Source organism: Bubalus bubalis, chromosome X, assembly GCF_019923935.1.
Source record: "Bubalus bubalis isolate 160015118507 breed Murrah chromosome X, NDDB_SH_1, whole genome shotgun sequence".
Lineage (NCBI taxonomy): Eukaryota > Metazoa > Chordata > Mammalia > Artiodactyla > Bovidae > Bubalus > Bubalus bubalis.
In genome coordinates, this window is record NC_059181.1 from 126,123,640 (window position 1) to 126,139,294 (window position 15,655).

General features: G+C 37.9%; 1 protein-coding gene across 1 annotated transcript in view; it reads left to right on the plus strand.

The window, feature by feature from the left end:
- DOCK11 (dedicator of cytokinesis 11) overlaps nt 1–15,655 on the plus strand; it is a 509,230-nt gene that overhangs the window by 122,228 nt on the left and 371,347 nt on the right. The window contains 7 exon segments of the mRNA XM_045164356.1: nt 112–181; nt 261–386; nt 1,449–1,520; nt 2,451–2,597; nt 7,845–7,928; nt 12,157–12,268; nt 14,833–15,046. Coding sequence (XP_045020291.1) covers nt 112–181; nt 261–386; nt 1,449–1,520; nt 2,451–2,597; nt 7,845–7,928; nt 12,157–12,268; nt 14,833–15,046 — 825 coding nt within the window.

Consider the following 15,655-nt stretch of genomic DNA (forward strand, 5'->3'; position numbering starts at 1 on the left):
TTAGACAGTATTAGGTATTTTTAAGGGTTAGATATGCTGGTTTTATCTAAGAATCAAACTGTAGTGTTTCATTGTGGTCTGACGTGCTGACTTTTGTGAATGTTGTTTCAGGGTTCTCTTACATATCGTATCAAAGTGCCATGAAGAAGGCTTGGATAATTATTTAAGATCCTTCATTAAGGTTTGTGGAGTAAGCTTTATTTCTGAGCATTTGTCTTACGAGAGAATTTGATCTTATGATTCATTCTCTTTGATTGTAGTATAGCTTCCGACCTGAAAAACCCAGTGCTCCTCAGGCCCAGCTGATACATGAAACTCTTGCGACTACAATGATAGCGATACTGAAACAGTCTGCAGACTTTTTAGCAATAAACAAATTGCTAAAGGTAAGGACACAGAGACATGCTTGCTTGATGCCCTCCCATTCCCGGTCTAGTCTGTCATCATTTCCTCAAGTGACTCCCTCTTTGCCCAGTACTTTGCCTATGCATCCTTTCCCCCCAAGTTCTCCACAGAAATCCTTCATTCCCTTTACCCTCCCCACCTACCCCTTGCTGTCAGTCAAATGCATGATAGAATTTTGGAGGGTATAGCTCTGGGCGAGAATGCTGTATTCATCACACAATAGTTCTGTGACCTGGGGCCTGTTAGTTAGCAGTTCTGAGCATCCACTTTCTCATTTCTGAAATACAAGTAAAACATCTAACATGTTGTTTCTGGCACATAGTAGGCACTCTCTCAAATGGTGGCTCTTCTTACTGTCATAATTTTTACTATTCCTATTAGTAATGGTGTTAGTCACTCAGTCATGTCCAATTCTTTGCAACCCCATGGACTGTAGCCCTCCAGGCTGCTCTGTCCATGAGATTCTCCAGGCCAGAATACTGCCATGGGTTGCAATTTCCTTCCCCAGGGGATCTTCCCAACCCAGGAATCAAACCTGAGTCTCCTGCATTGCAGGCAGATTCTTTACCATTTGATCCACCAGGTATCTTCTTGAGACTTCCCTGTACCCTTCAAATCCTACTTACACAAACACCTTTGCTACTTGGGCTGGCCCCAGTATTGTACAAAGAGCAGGGTTGGGTCCCTCACTGGGTGGAGGCTGGAATATGATTCGTTGTCCATAGAGAATTTAAAAGCAGTAATTAAGTAAACTAAAAGTTGGTTTGTTCTTATCACCACATGTAGGCAAATCAAAGCAGTGTCAGTGATAAAATACCCGTCTCCACCAAATATCCTTTGTACATCACCAGCCAGCCCTGAGGCATACCTTTTTGCCAACACAATTTGAAGATATTCTATGGGGCTTGGATAGTCAGTAGTGATCACTTTAAAATGTTATTAAAGTTCAGAGACAAAATCCATAGTGATTTGTCAGCCTTTTATAAGCTTCAGGGATTTGGGTAACAATTAAAGATTGATTTGTATTTATTTGTTTATTTTAGTACTCATGGTTTTTCTTTGAAATTATTGCAAAGTCTATGGCCACATACTTGCTGGAAGAGAATAAAATTAAGGTAAGTAGGCTGAAGAATAATATTTAACATAGACAAAGAAGGCTAATCTTATTCATGGGTAGCCGTGATGTGCAAATCCTCTTTTATATTTTAAGGACTTTCAGTCCGTAGCTTTTTTCAGGTTTTCTTAAAAAACCAAAAACAAAACAACAACAACAACAACAAAAGTGTTCATATGTTTTCAAAGTCTCAACTTCAGAGGCTCACCACATACATTCTTCCCTGTGAGGTACTTGCCATATTAAGTACATTATCTTTGAAGCTTTCCCTTTGTCTTGTGGTTTTAAAATGTCAGTGTCGAAAATATTCATTAGGAAGGAGAACACGTACCAAATCAGAAAGAACTATTCTCTTAGAAAGATTGAAGGCATGTACAAAGTTAAAAACATTTTATGTAAAAAAGAGAAAAACCAAAACTCTTTATATAATGCATGTGTTCCAGGAATATGCTGTATATATACCTTTAGTTGTATTTTCAAACTCCTTCAGAAGTACAAAGAAATTTTAGCTATAGGCATTGAAAGCTAAGACCTTGTGAAGTAAAAAACAATCACTTCATATTTACATTTTTATCAATATTTCCACAGAACAGGTTTACTGAAATTAAAAATGCATGGATACATGTATACTTTGTGTGTCAGGAAAAAGATGGAATGAAAAACAGATGTGTCTGTATCTCAGGAGCACGATTCCAAAGTTGGGTCAGAATGATCTACTCTTGTTCATGATTTCAGTCAGTTATAGTATTACAGGTCCAGATAGGTGCTGTAATGATCTAAAGTATAGATTTAACTAGCCATGTCTTTTTTAATTTGGGAGAAAAAGTATACTGCAGTTAAAAACACATTTATATTCAGTATGTGTTTGAAAATAAAACACTGATTTAGACCTTTCACAACTCTTTTTTTTTCTTTGCCAATTTAACTGAAGCTTCCAAGAGGCCAGAGGTTTTCTGAGGCATATCATCATGTCTTACATTCACTGCTTCTTGCAATAATTCCCCACGTGACTATTCGCTATGCAGAGATTCCGGATGAGTCCAGAAATGTCAATTATAGTTTGGCTAGCTTCTTGAAGGTGAGTTAAAGGCATCCAGAACATGGTAAGGAATTATTCTTCACAGGTATTGTCTTTAAAGCCAAAGGAAAAAAAAATTACCCACTTTCTAGAGACTGAGCTGGGCTGCTGGAGGAACTACTCATTGAATTAATCCATCAGTTCAGTTAAATAGCCATGTTTGATTCCCCACCTCCAATGGCTAATTAATTAAATCAGAGGTCCCACAGGAGGCTTAGCCAGGAGGAACATCTTTCTGCTTTTGCATGCTGTTTTTCAAATATATTCATTTGAATGCCTTACAGTACAGTTCAGTCACAAAGTCATGTCCGACTCTTTGCAACCCCAGGAACCACAGCACACCAGGCCTCCCTGTCTATCACCAACTCCCGGGGTCTACCCAAACGGATGTCCATTGTGTCAGTGATGCCATCCAACTATCTCATCCTCTGTCGTCCCCTTCTCCTCCTGCCCCCAATCTTTCCCAGCATCAGGGTCTTTTCAAATGAGTCAGCTTTCTGCATCAGGTGGCCAAAGTATTGGGAGTTTCAGCTTCAGCATCAGTCCCTCCAATGAACACCCAGGACTGATCTTTAGGATGGACTGGTTCGATCTCCTTTGCAGTCCAAGGCACTCTCAAGAGTCTTCTCCAACACCACAGTTCAAGAGCATCAATTCTTTGGTGCTCAGCTTTCTTTATAGTCCAACTCTCACATCCATACATGACCACTGGAAAAACCATAGCCTTGACTAGATGTACCTTTGTTGGCAAAGTAATGTGTCTCCTTTTTAATAAGCTGTCTAGGTTGGTCATAACTTTCCTTCCAAGAAGTAAATGTCTTTTAATTTCATGGCTGCAAGCAAACTCTGCAGCAATTTTGGAGCCCAGAAAAATAAAGTCAGCCACTGTTTCCCCATCTATTTTCCATGAAGTGATGGGACCAGATGCCATGATCTTAGTTTTCTGAATGTTGAGCTTTAAGCCAACTTTTTCACTCTCCTTTCACCACTTTCACCAAGAGGCTCTTTAGTTCTTCACTTTCTGCCATAAGGGTGGTGTCATCTGCATATCTGAGGTTATTGATATTTCTCCCAGCAATCTGGATTCCAGCTTGTGCTTCCTCCAGCCCAATGTTTCTCATGATGGGACAATATACAGCCTTGATGTACTCCTTTGCCTATTTGGAACCAGTCTGTTGTTCCATGTCCAGTTCTAACTGTTGCTTCCTGACCTGTATACAGGTTTTTCAAGAGGCAGGTCAGGTGGTCTGGTATTCCCATCTCTTGCAGAATTTTCCACAGTTTATTGTGATCCACACAGTCAAAGGCTTTGGCATAGTCAATAAAGCAGAAATAGATGCTTTTCTGGAACTCTTTTGCTTTTTTGATGATCCAGCGGATGTAGGTAATTTGATCTCTAGTTCCTCTGCCTTTTCTAAAACCAGCTTGAACATCTGGAAGTTCACGGTTCACATATTGCTGAAGCCTGGCTTGGAGAATTTTGAGCATTACTTTACTAGCGTGTGAGATGAATGCAACTGTGTGGTAGTTTGAGCATTCTTTGGCATTGCCTTTCTTTGGGATTGGAATGAAAACTCATCTTTTCCAGTCCTGTGGCCATTGCTGAGTTTTCCAAATTTGCTGGCATATTGAGTGCAGCACTTTCACAGCATCATCTTTTAGGATTTGAAATAGCTCAACTGGAATTCCACCACCTCCACTAGCTTTGTTCGTAGTGATGCTTCCTAAGGCCCAGCTGACTTCACATTCCAGGATGTCTGGCTCTAGGTGAGAGTGAGTGATCACACCTTCGTGATTATCTGGGTTGTGAAGATCTTTTTTGTACAATTCTTCTGTGTATTCTTGCCACCTCTTCTTAATATCTTCTGCTTCTGTTAGGTCCATACCATTTCTGTCCTTTACTGAGCCCATCTTTGCATGAAATGTTCCCTTGGTATCTCTAATTTTCTTGAAGGGATCTCTAGTCTTTCCCATTCTATTGTTTTCCTCTATTTCTTTGCATTGATCACTGAGGAAGGCTTTCTTGTCTCTCCTTGCTATTCTTTGGAACTCTGCATTCAAATGGGTATATCTTTTCTTTTCTCCTTTGCTTTTTGCTTCTTTTCACAGCTATTTGTAAGCCCTCCTCATACAGCCATTTTGCTTTTTTGCATTTCTTTTTCTTGGGGATGATCTTGCTCCCTGTTTGCTGTACAATGTTCATCAGGCACTGTGTCTATAAGATCTAGTCCCTTAAATCTATTTCTCACTTCCACTGTATAGTCATAAGGGATTTTATTTAGGTCATACCTGAGTGGTCTAGTGGTTTTCCCCACTTTCTTCAATTTAAGTCTAAATTTGGCAATAAGGAGTTCATGGTCTGAGCCACAATTCACCCCCAGTTGTGTTTTTGCTGACTGTATAGAGCTTCTCCATCTTTGGCTGCAAAGGATATAATCAATCTGATTTCAGTGTTGACCATCTGGTGATGTCCATGTGTAGAGTCTTCTCTTGTGTTGTTGGAAGAGGGTGTTTGCTTTGACCTTTAGGTGGGGCATTTACCTTCTAGGTTACCATGGTCTGTACCACTCCTTAATAGAACCCCTGAGACTCTATACATTTAAATAATTTCTCTGACCCTGTTGGCCTTTGAGTTTGTAACTCTTGAACTAAAAGCACATTCTACACGTTGCTAATATAAGCACCATGTACTTGTTGCTAATACATGTAAATGAAAATTGTTAATTTAGATCAGTAAGATTATTTTGAGACATGCCACAAACTATTAAGATAGTACATTTCTCGCTGCTCTGTTTTCTCATTCTCTGTATGTAAAGGGCAATGCTGGAATGCAATTGTTCTAGAAAGTGGGTAATAGCAATATTTGATTTATTGCAGAGACGGGGCCTAGATTTGTAATGCACTTAGTTCTTACTTCTTTCCACTCCCTGTCTTCTCAGAGCCCTTCATCATGTCTCAACCTTATTTTAAGAACCTTGCACTCAACAATCTAGCCAAGCAATTTTAATATCTAACATACCCGTGTTTTTTTTTTATTAAAAATTCACACTAGGTTTCAGATCTCTACAGTGTGATTTTCTGATGTAAGACCTCTCTGCCAGAACTAAAATAAAGTTTTAACACTATTACATGAGCCCTTTTGTGTTTAAAAACCAACCACATATCTTTTTAAAGTAAAGGTGAGACTATCTGAAATATAAGATCTCAGTTTCTTTCATGGAGTTAAAACTTGAAATTTTCTATGTTAGGGAGTAGAACATAGTTGATTTAATAGCATCATTGACCTCATTACAAGTCAACAAACATTTGTCTGTCTTCTGTGTGAGCGTCCAAAGATGAGAGAGGCTGTCTCTGTAATTATATTCTAATACATATACATGATAAAGTGTGATGACTATTATACTGAAAATATAAACAACAAAATACAATAGGAAAACAAGAAAAGGAGGGATTACGACAAGGTAATATGAACAGAGACTAGAAGAACAGTTCCCCAAAACGGGGATGAGAGTGTTGTAGGTAGAGGATTCACGAGCAGAGATGAGATAGGCATATTCAAGAATCGTTTTGGAATGAGCAAGAAAGTCATTATGCAGAATTTAGGTTGTCTGGAGGCAGAGGTGGAAAGGCCATCTGATGCCAAATGATGAAAGGCCATGAATGTCAGGCTAAGGAATCTAGATTTTGAGCTGAATACCATGGAGCTATCTACCAAAGCCTTTGAAAGAAGTGAGGAAAAAGCCAGAGTCAAGACAACCAGTTTGAAGACTAGTCCTTCCCCCTTGTCTGCCTGGCAGAGTCTATTCATCTTTTAGGCTCAGCTCTTCCCTAACCTTCCCACACAGGGCTGATCACCTCTGCTGTTGTTTACCCGTCCTTTCCATACTTCTGTAACTTTTTATTGTGCTGTATTTTCAATATTTATTTGTATTTACCATTGGACAAGACTAAAGACCATGGGTTATTTATTTGCCTTTGTATTTCTCTAGAATGTAATACATTGTCTCAAACCCAGTAGATCATCAAAATGATCTTGGATGAGTGGTAAATATAAGCCTACCTCATTAATCCAGGTGAGAGGTGATGAGGCAGGGAAAGTTGAAAGGAGAGGTGACAAGATGCACACAGCTGGTTAATCAAATATTGAGTTCCTTCTATTTCCCAGGAATGTTCTGGGTACCATGGGGAACATAAACAACATATTATCCTCTTTAGGTGAGAACAGCAAAATAATAAGTAAAATACAAGCTACTATAAAGTGTTTCAAGGGCCCTGTAAAGTAATGAAGATGGGCTTCATCGAAGATGGGCTTCATCATTGAAGAATGGGCAGGATTCTGTAGAAGTAGTGATAGAATTGCTAGCTGGACCTGGTATGAGCACTGACTTGGAAGTGGGAATGCACAGTGCATCTTGAGGGGATAATAAGTAGATAAAATGGGAAAAAGAAGTTTGGGACAAGGCTGTGGTTTCCTTGAATGCCAAGCTGAGGAGTTTGAAATTATATTAGAGGCAACAGGGAACTATTGAAAGCTTTTGGGAAGAAAGGGGATATGATTAGGGCTAGGACTTACAGATGAATCTGGAAGCAGTTAGATGGAAAGATTAGTGGCAGGAAGACAGCTTAGCAGGATAACTGCAGTTGTGCAGGTGCAAGGTAATGAAAGCCTTAACTAGGAGAGTGACAGCAGGAAAATATGAATAACTAGTATGGCTATCACACAAGACGAATGTTTTGTAGGCCAAGACTTCACAGAACCCTAAGAAAAACTTCCCTTTTGGCCTGAAATGTTCACATAGGCAAGCCCCGCCCCACCTTTCAATGGCTGACTGACCACCCTATAGTTCAATTTGAGCTTTGAGAATGAACCAAAATGAGGCAGTATAGCTAAATAGATTGCATATATATGTGTATATGTATGCATATATGTATTTGAATGTGTATATGTGTGTATGTATATATATTTCAAATATTTATCATATATATATAAGAAAATATATATCTTATTTTCAAAATAAGATGTTATATATATACATCTTATTTTGAAAAGAACACAGTTGAGTCCCAATTCCAATGATAAGTCATTTGCTCTTTATCTCTTTAAGGTCGTGTAAATCTTTGAAAATTTTTCTGTTATCTGTAAAAGTGAGAATGTCATCTGCTTAATGTGGAAAAAATTTTAAATGTGTTGAATTTTAAAAACTAGAATTAGGTAACTAACTGTTCATTTTGATTTGGTTCCTATAGCGCTGTCTGACCCTAATGGATAGAGGATTTGTTTTCAATTTGATAAATGACTATATATCTGGATTCAGCCCCAAAGATCCTAAGGTAAGTTACAAGGGCATAATTATAGTGGGTGTCAAACACTAGAGTGTGAGACCAAGGGTGACATGTATTCTCCTCTGGAGGATTTGGAGCTGCTGTTTTCCTATAGGTACTTTGAGTGTAGTTGTACCTCAAAGCAGAGAATAATGGATAGGGTTTTGAGGGTCCCATATAGTCATAGTCATGGCTAAGATTCATTACAGTGACAGAGTAAGGATGCTCAGCTGGATCAGTAAGGGGGAAAGACATTAAGTGGAGTCCTTGGCAATCTACGTGCATGCTTCCTGAGCACCCTCCCTCATGTTAAGGGGCACGCAGAGCACATCCTCTCTCCAGCAGTGAAAATTGAGCCACATTATGTGCAATATTTCTCTTTAGGGAAGCCTGTTTGAGACTCAGAACTTAGGATTTTTATTGGGGCTAGTTATGTGTTGGAGGCTGGTCATAATTCCAGAGTCCTGGAAAGGAAAGACAGGAAAGCTCACCATAAATCACATTGTTTGCATGGTGCTGAACAGGCTGGCACAGAAGGTACAACCTTACCTTGTAGGGAATGTTGGTATCAAGATAAAATTTCCCACACCACAAAAAAGAAAATCACATGCCAATATCTTTGATGAACATGCAAAAATCCTCAACAAACTATTAGCAAATTGAATATAATAATACAATAATAATAATATAATAATACAGTAATTAAAAGTATGACACAACACGGTCAAATTGGATTTATTTCAGGGATACAATGATGGTTCATCATCCACAAATAAACCTGATTCATCACATTAATAAAATAAAGGATGAAAATAATACAATCATCTTAATAGATGTAATGTGTGTGTTCCTGGAATATGCTGTATATATATACCTTTAGTTGTATTTTCAAACTCCAGAAGTACAAAGAAATTTAGATGCTTAAAACACTTTTGACAAAATTTGACATCCATTTATGATAAGGGACTCTCTGAACAGTGGGTCTAGAGGGAACATACCTCAACATAATAAAGTCCATATATGATAAACCTATAGCTAGCATCATACTCAACAGTGAAAAAATTGAGCTCTTTTCCTCTAAGATCAGGAATAAGACAAGCATGCCTACTCTCACCACTTTTATTCAACATAGTATTGGAAGTGCTAGCCACTGAAATTAGTCAAGAAAAAGAATGAGAGGGCATTCAAATTGGAAAGGAGGAAATAAAACTGTCACTAGTTGCAGATGATGTGATAATATATATTGAAAACCCTAAAGACTATACCAAAACTCTGTTCAAACTAATAAATGAATTCAGTAATGTTGTATGATACAAAATCAGCATACAGAAATCTGTGACATTTCTATATACTAATAACAAACTATCAACAAGATTAAGAAAACAATTCCATTTACAATTGCATCCAAAAGAATAAAATACCTAGGAATAAATTTAACCAAGGAGGTGAAAGACCTGTACACTGAAACTATAAGACATTGATGAAAGAAACTGAAGAAGTCACAAATACATGGAAATATTCCATATTCATGGATTGGAAGAATTAATATTGTTAAAATGCTCATACTACCCAAAGTGGTTTACAGATTCAGTGTATTCCCTATCAAAATTCCAGTGGCATATTTCACAGAGCTATTAATAGAACAAATAATTCTAAAATTGGTATGAAACCACAAAAGATGCTGAATAGCCAAAAATAGGAAGAACAAAACTAGAGGTTTCATGCTCACTGATTTCAAACTATACTAAAGATATATTAATCAAGACAGCATGGTACTAGCGTAAGAACAGATACACAGGTCAAGAGAACAAAACTGAGAACCCAGAGATATACCTACACATATGCATGTGCTTAGTCGCTCACTCGTGTCTGACTTTTTGCAACCCCATGGACTGCAGCCCCCCAGGATCCTCTGTCCGTGGGCATTCCCCAGGCAAGAATACTAGAGTGGGTTGCCATGCCCTCCTCCAGAGGATCTTCCCAACCCAGGGATCGAACCCAGGTCTCCTGCTTTGCAGGCATATTTTTTACCATCTAAGCCACCAGGAAAGCCATACCCGCACATATACAACAAAGGAGCAAAGAACATACAATGCAGGAAAAGTCTCTTCAATAAATGACATTGGGAAAACTGGATAACCATATACAAAAGAATGAAACTACACCATTATCTTACATCATAAAGAAAAGTTGACTCAAAATGCAGCAAAGACTTGAATGTAAGACCTGAAATCATAAAATTTCTAGAAGAAAGTGTAGGCAGCAGCCTCACTGACATCCATCTTAGAGGTGTTTTTGTGGATCTGATTCCAAAGGCAAGGGAAATAAAAGCAAAAATAAGCAAATGGGACTACATCAAACCAAAAATCTTCCACACAGTGATGGAAATCATCAAAAAGAGAGGACAGCCTACTGAATAGGAGAAGATATTTGCAAATCATATATCCATCATGGATTAATACAACTCAACAACAATAAAAACCACCTGATTTAAAAATGGGAAGAAGATCTGAATAGACATTTTTCTAAAGAAGACATAAAGATGGCCAACAGCACTTGGAAAGATGTTCAACATCACTGATCATTCAGTTCAGTTCAGTTCAGTCGCTCAGTCATGTCCAACTCTTTGCAACCCCATGAATCACAGCACGCCAGGCCTCCCTGTCCATCACCAACTCCCGGAGTTCACTGAGACTCATGTCCATCGAGTCAGTGATACCATCCAGCCATCTCATCCTCTGTCATCCCCTTCTCCTCCTGCCCCCAATCCCTCCCAGCATCAGAGTCTTTTCCAATGAGTCAACTCTTCGCATGAGGTGGCCAAAGTACTGGAGTTTCAGCTTCAGCATCATTCCTTCCAAAGAAATCCCAGGGCTGATGTCCTTCAGAATGGACTGGTTGGATCCAACACCACAGTTCAAAAGCATCAATTCTTCGGCGCTCAGCCTTCTTCACAGTCCAACTCTCACAGCCATACATGACCACGGGAAAAATCATAGCCTTGACTAGATGGACCTTTGTTGGCAAAGTAATGTCTGATCATTAGGGAAATGCAAATCAAAACCACAGTGAGATAGCACCTTACAAACTGTTAGAATAGCTATTATTGAAAAGAAGAAAGAAATGTTGGAGAGGATGTGGAGAAATTGGAACCCTTGTACACTGAAGGACTGTTAATTGGCGTAGCCACAATGGAAAACAGTATGGAGATTCCTGAAAAATTAAGAATAGAACTACCATATGACTCAACTTTCCCACTTCTGGGTATCTATTCAAAGAACATGAAAACACTAATTCAAAATTATATGCACCCCTATGTTTATTTTACTGTGGCATTATTTAGAGTAGCCAAGATATGGAAGTAACCTAAATGGCCATCAGTGGATATATGTATAACAGAATACTACTCAGATGTAAAAAGAATGGAATCCTGCCATTTTACAATGTGGACAGACCTTAAAGGTATTATGCTAAGTGAAATAACTCAGACAAATACCATATGATTTCACTCATAGGTGGAGTGTAAAAAAAGTGAACGGAAAAACCAAAAACAAACTCATCGATACCGAGAACAGATTAGTGGTTACCAGAGGGGAAGAGTTTGGCGGGGGGGGGGTGGAGGTGGGCGCAATGGTGAAGATGGTGTGAACTGTTTGGTGATGATGGATGGTAACTAGGCTTGTGGTGGTGATCACGTTGTAGTATATACAGATGTCAAATCATGATGTTGTGTATCTGAAACTTACATAATTAAAAAAAAATCCAATTTCCCAATTGCCAGCCAATGAGCAGCCTTACAAGCAGGCCTTTTTAAGGAAAGTAGTCTTGAGCCTGCATTGTTGACTCTTTACTGCACAGGTCACATTTCAAGGTATACCTAAAATACTAAACACTTCTGTTTTGAAAATTAATGCTCTGTATTTAATTATTTTAGAATATGTGTGCTCAGTTGCTCAGTCATGTCCAACTCTTTGAGATCCTATGAACTATAGCCCACCAGGCTCCTCTGTCCATGGGATTCTCCAGACAAGAATTCTGGAGTGGGTTGCCATTTCCTCCTCCAGGGGATCTTCCCAATCCAGGGATCGAACCCACTTCTCTTGTGTCTCCTGCATTGGCAGGCGGGTTCTTTACCACTAGAGCCACCTGGGAAGCCCATTAAAATTTAATATTTTAAATTATTAAAATAGTAAATGCCTACTATATAGGAGTTCATGTATAATTTCTTTGTGCTTAGGTTCTGGCTGAATACAAGTTTGAATTTCTGCAAACAATTTGCAATCATGAACATTATATTCCTCTGAATTTGCCAATGGCTTTTGCCAAACCTAAACTTCAGCGAGTTCAAGGTATGTATTTCTGTTTTCCATCATTTGGAATTGTGTTTTCATTTTTTTTTGCTAGCGCTAGTATAGTATGTTTTCTAGTTAAACCAGTGATTCTAGAGGTAATCTCAGAATTGTTACTATCTGAAGAATAATAACAGTTCGTTAATGGTACTCTGCATTTCCTTCATAGCGTCAGTGGTAGTATTCATAGTGCGAAGAAATTCCGTGTGTTACATAGATTGCTGCTTAAACACAGACATCAGATACTAATAAAATTGCTCTCTGTAGTACTGTTTGGATTCTTATATGAGACTGAATTTTGAAAAAAACATAAATGCACTTCTGCTGAATGGAATCTCAGAAGAGAATTATAAAAGCAGAATAAAATAGTTATATGTATGTATGAAATTTATGAAATGCCTTCAGTTATCTCCATTGCTAGTTTTATTGACTGCTTTGTTGTGTAGCACTATTCTTATGTTACTATGTTTTTTATTTGTCCCTTTTCTTTTCATATATTAATTAGATTTTTTTTCATTTGCGGTGGACCGTTTGACTTCAGTAGGTAGGTTTAACTCGGTTCACTCTAAAGTAGTTTGCTGTTTTTAAAAACAATTGATTTCATGAATGGCTAAGATGGATGGGGGCCTTGTTTGCTTTTCAGATCCTCCCTAGCCAAGATGAGGCTTTATTTAATGCATCCAGAAAACCTAGGAGGCAGTGTATTTGATAACTCTGAAAACCAGCTTGAGTAATGTTCCAGTATATATGTGCACACTATTGATACTGTGTATAAAGTAGATAACTAATGAGAAGCTACTGAATAGCTTAGGGAACACTGCTCAGTGCTCTGTGGCAACCTAAATGGGAAGGAAATCCAAAACAGAGGGGATATATGTATAGCTGATTCACTTTGGTGTACTGCTGCTAAGTCACTTCAGTCGTGTCCGACTCTGTGCGACCCCATAGACGGCAGCCCACCAGGCTCCCCCGTCCCTGGGATTCTCCAGGCAAGAACACTGGAGTGGGTTGCCATTGCCTTCTCCAACTTTGGTGTACAGTAGAAACTAACATAACATTGTAAAGCAACCTATGCTCCAATAAAATTATTTTTTTGAATAAAGAAAACAAATAAGCTTCGATGTTGATTGCTAGAAGAATCAACTTTAAAACACCATCCTCAGAAAACATGTTTTGGCCCACCTTGGGGACTGATGGGTATCTTTTTTTCAAGTGTATGTCATCTCTCCCAAGCTCGCCTCCCTTCTCTCTGACCCTGTTTAATACTTCTTGGCCACAGTTTTTGAAGGTGTGGATGAAACTACCTTATTGGTTTTCTTCAAATCCCTCAAGTGAAAAAACCTTACTGCCATTGTACAGTCGACCCAGATAAGGCAACCTGAGTTAGTCTGTACTGACCCTTGTGCAGAGAAAGTGATGGTGAGTCACAAAAGACCATGACCAATGGCAGAACGAACACCAGCTGTCTTGGTCTCTCGGGGAGTAGAGACCACTGCTGAGCAGTGGTTTTAGTGATTGAATGGCTGCCAGTGAAAATGGAGAAAAATATTAAAAAACCCAACCACCCCTATTCAACCATTCCCTTATTATAATAGAGTCTGAGCATGTATAGCTCAGATACTTTCCCCATCATTTATTGATAGCTTGAGGAATTCAGGGAAAGGAAGGGGTGAGGATTTAGGATTAAATCTGATTTAGCATTTATTAAATCCTAGTTGAATATATAGCATCCTATTAAGTTTTAAAGAGACTAGAAAAGAAACAGAAAACATATCCTTCAGCTTTGTGGCCTCACTAAAATTAAAGGGTAGGGGAAAGGAAATAAAGATAGCAGAAGTTTCCTGTAGAAATGCCTGTACTCGGTCACAACTCCTTCTGAGAAGTTATAAGGCAAGTCCCAACCAGGATATTAGCAGCTGGGATTTAAAGTGGATGGAGGATCTAAAAGGAAGTGAAGAAAAGAGCTGGAAGTGGTAATTTTATGAAATAAAAGATTTGTATTTGTGTAATGAATTTGAGTGAGATGAGGATGTTTTTCTTACCATTCTTGTACTCTATTGAATTGGGGCCAATATGTAACATTTAGTAAAACATTCGATAGTTTATACTGTTATAATGATGCAGTTGTCTAGTTTCTCTTTCTGCTTCACAAATATAAACAGATGAGTGAATCAAGTGTTGTTTAGAAGTACTCCATTTTTTAGTTGTAACTAAATCTCTTCAGATACGAAGAAATGTGTTAAAACATTGCCAAATATAGTATTCTTTCATTCTAGGTTTTATCCTAAGATTTGAAAAGCATCTAGAAAAAAAAAGAATTCTAGGAACTACTTTACCAACTGAAATTGTCATTAAGGCTATCATCTGGCCCCAATGACGAGTGCTTGTATCTTGTAAAATTTTGCATGCTTATTCCATATGATAAAATATTGTTCATATTTGTTTACAATAAAAATATAGCTCTTGCTAGCATGATCACATATTACTAAGTAATATAGTACTTTAATGTTAAAGTGATCTTTGAATATTTTTATAAATGAGTTTTAAATTTCATTGTACTGCAGATTCAAATCTTGAATACAGTTTATCAGATGAGTATTGCAAGCATCACTTCTTGGTTGGTCTGCTTCTGAGGGAAACCTCCATTGCTCTTCAAGACAATTATGAGATCAGATATACAGCTATCTCTGTCATAAAGAATCTTTTGATAAAACATGCATTTGACACTAGATACCAGCACAAGGTAAGGATGTTTGTATCATCACCAGTATCACATTAGCTAGTTTCTATAAGAGTTTACATTGAAGATGAAGTTTTCAGTAAGAAAAATAACATGAGCATTGAGTAATTTATTTTTACAATAATGTTTTGTTTCTATTTCAAATGATTATTGTTGTTTAGTCACTAAATAACCAGGCTCCTGTCCGTGGGATTTCCAAGGCAAAAATACTGTAGTGAGTTGCCATTTATTTCTCCAGGGGATCTTCCCCACCCAGAGATTGAACCCATGTCTCCTGCATTGGCAGACAGATTCTTTACTGCAGAACCATCAGGAAAGCCCTTAGGTTTTAAAAATACTGTTCAGTTAACTGTTGAAGAAAAACACTGGTTTTTCAAATCATGTCTAAAGAACGACATAACTCCTTCATGATTTGTTGCATAAACTGATTAGAATTAAAAAAAAAACACATGGTTATAGCCCTGTGTATACTTTTAAATACCCATATATCCTTAAATATATCTCCCTAGATAAATGCTATTATTATTAAGTGATTAATAATAAGACATATTAAGTATGTCAAATATAAAACATATAATATGAAGTTTATCTTCTAACTGAAAAAAATATATGCATGGCTATAAATCTTACATATACTACACAGTGTC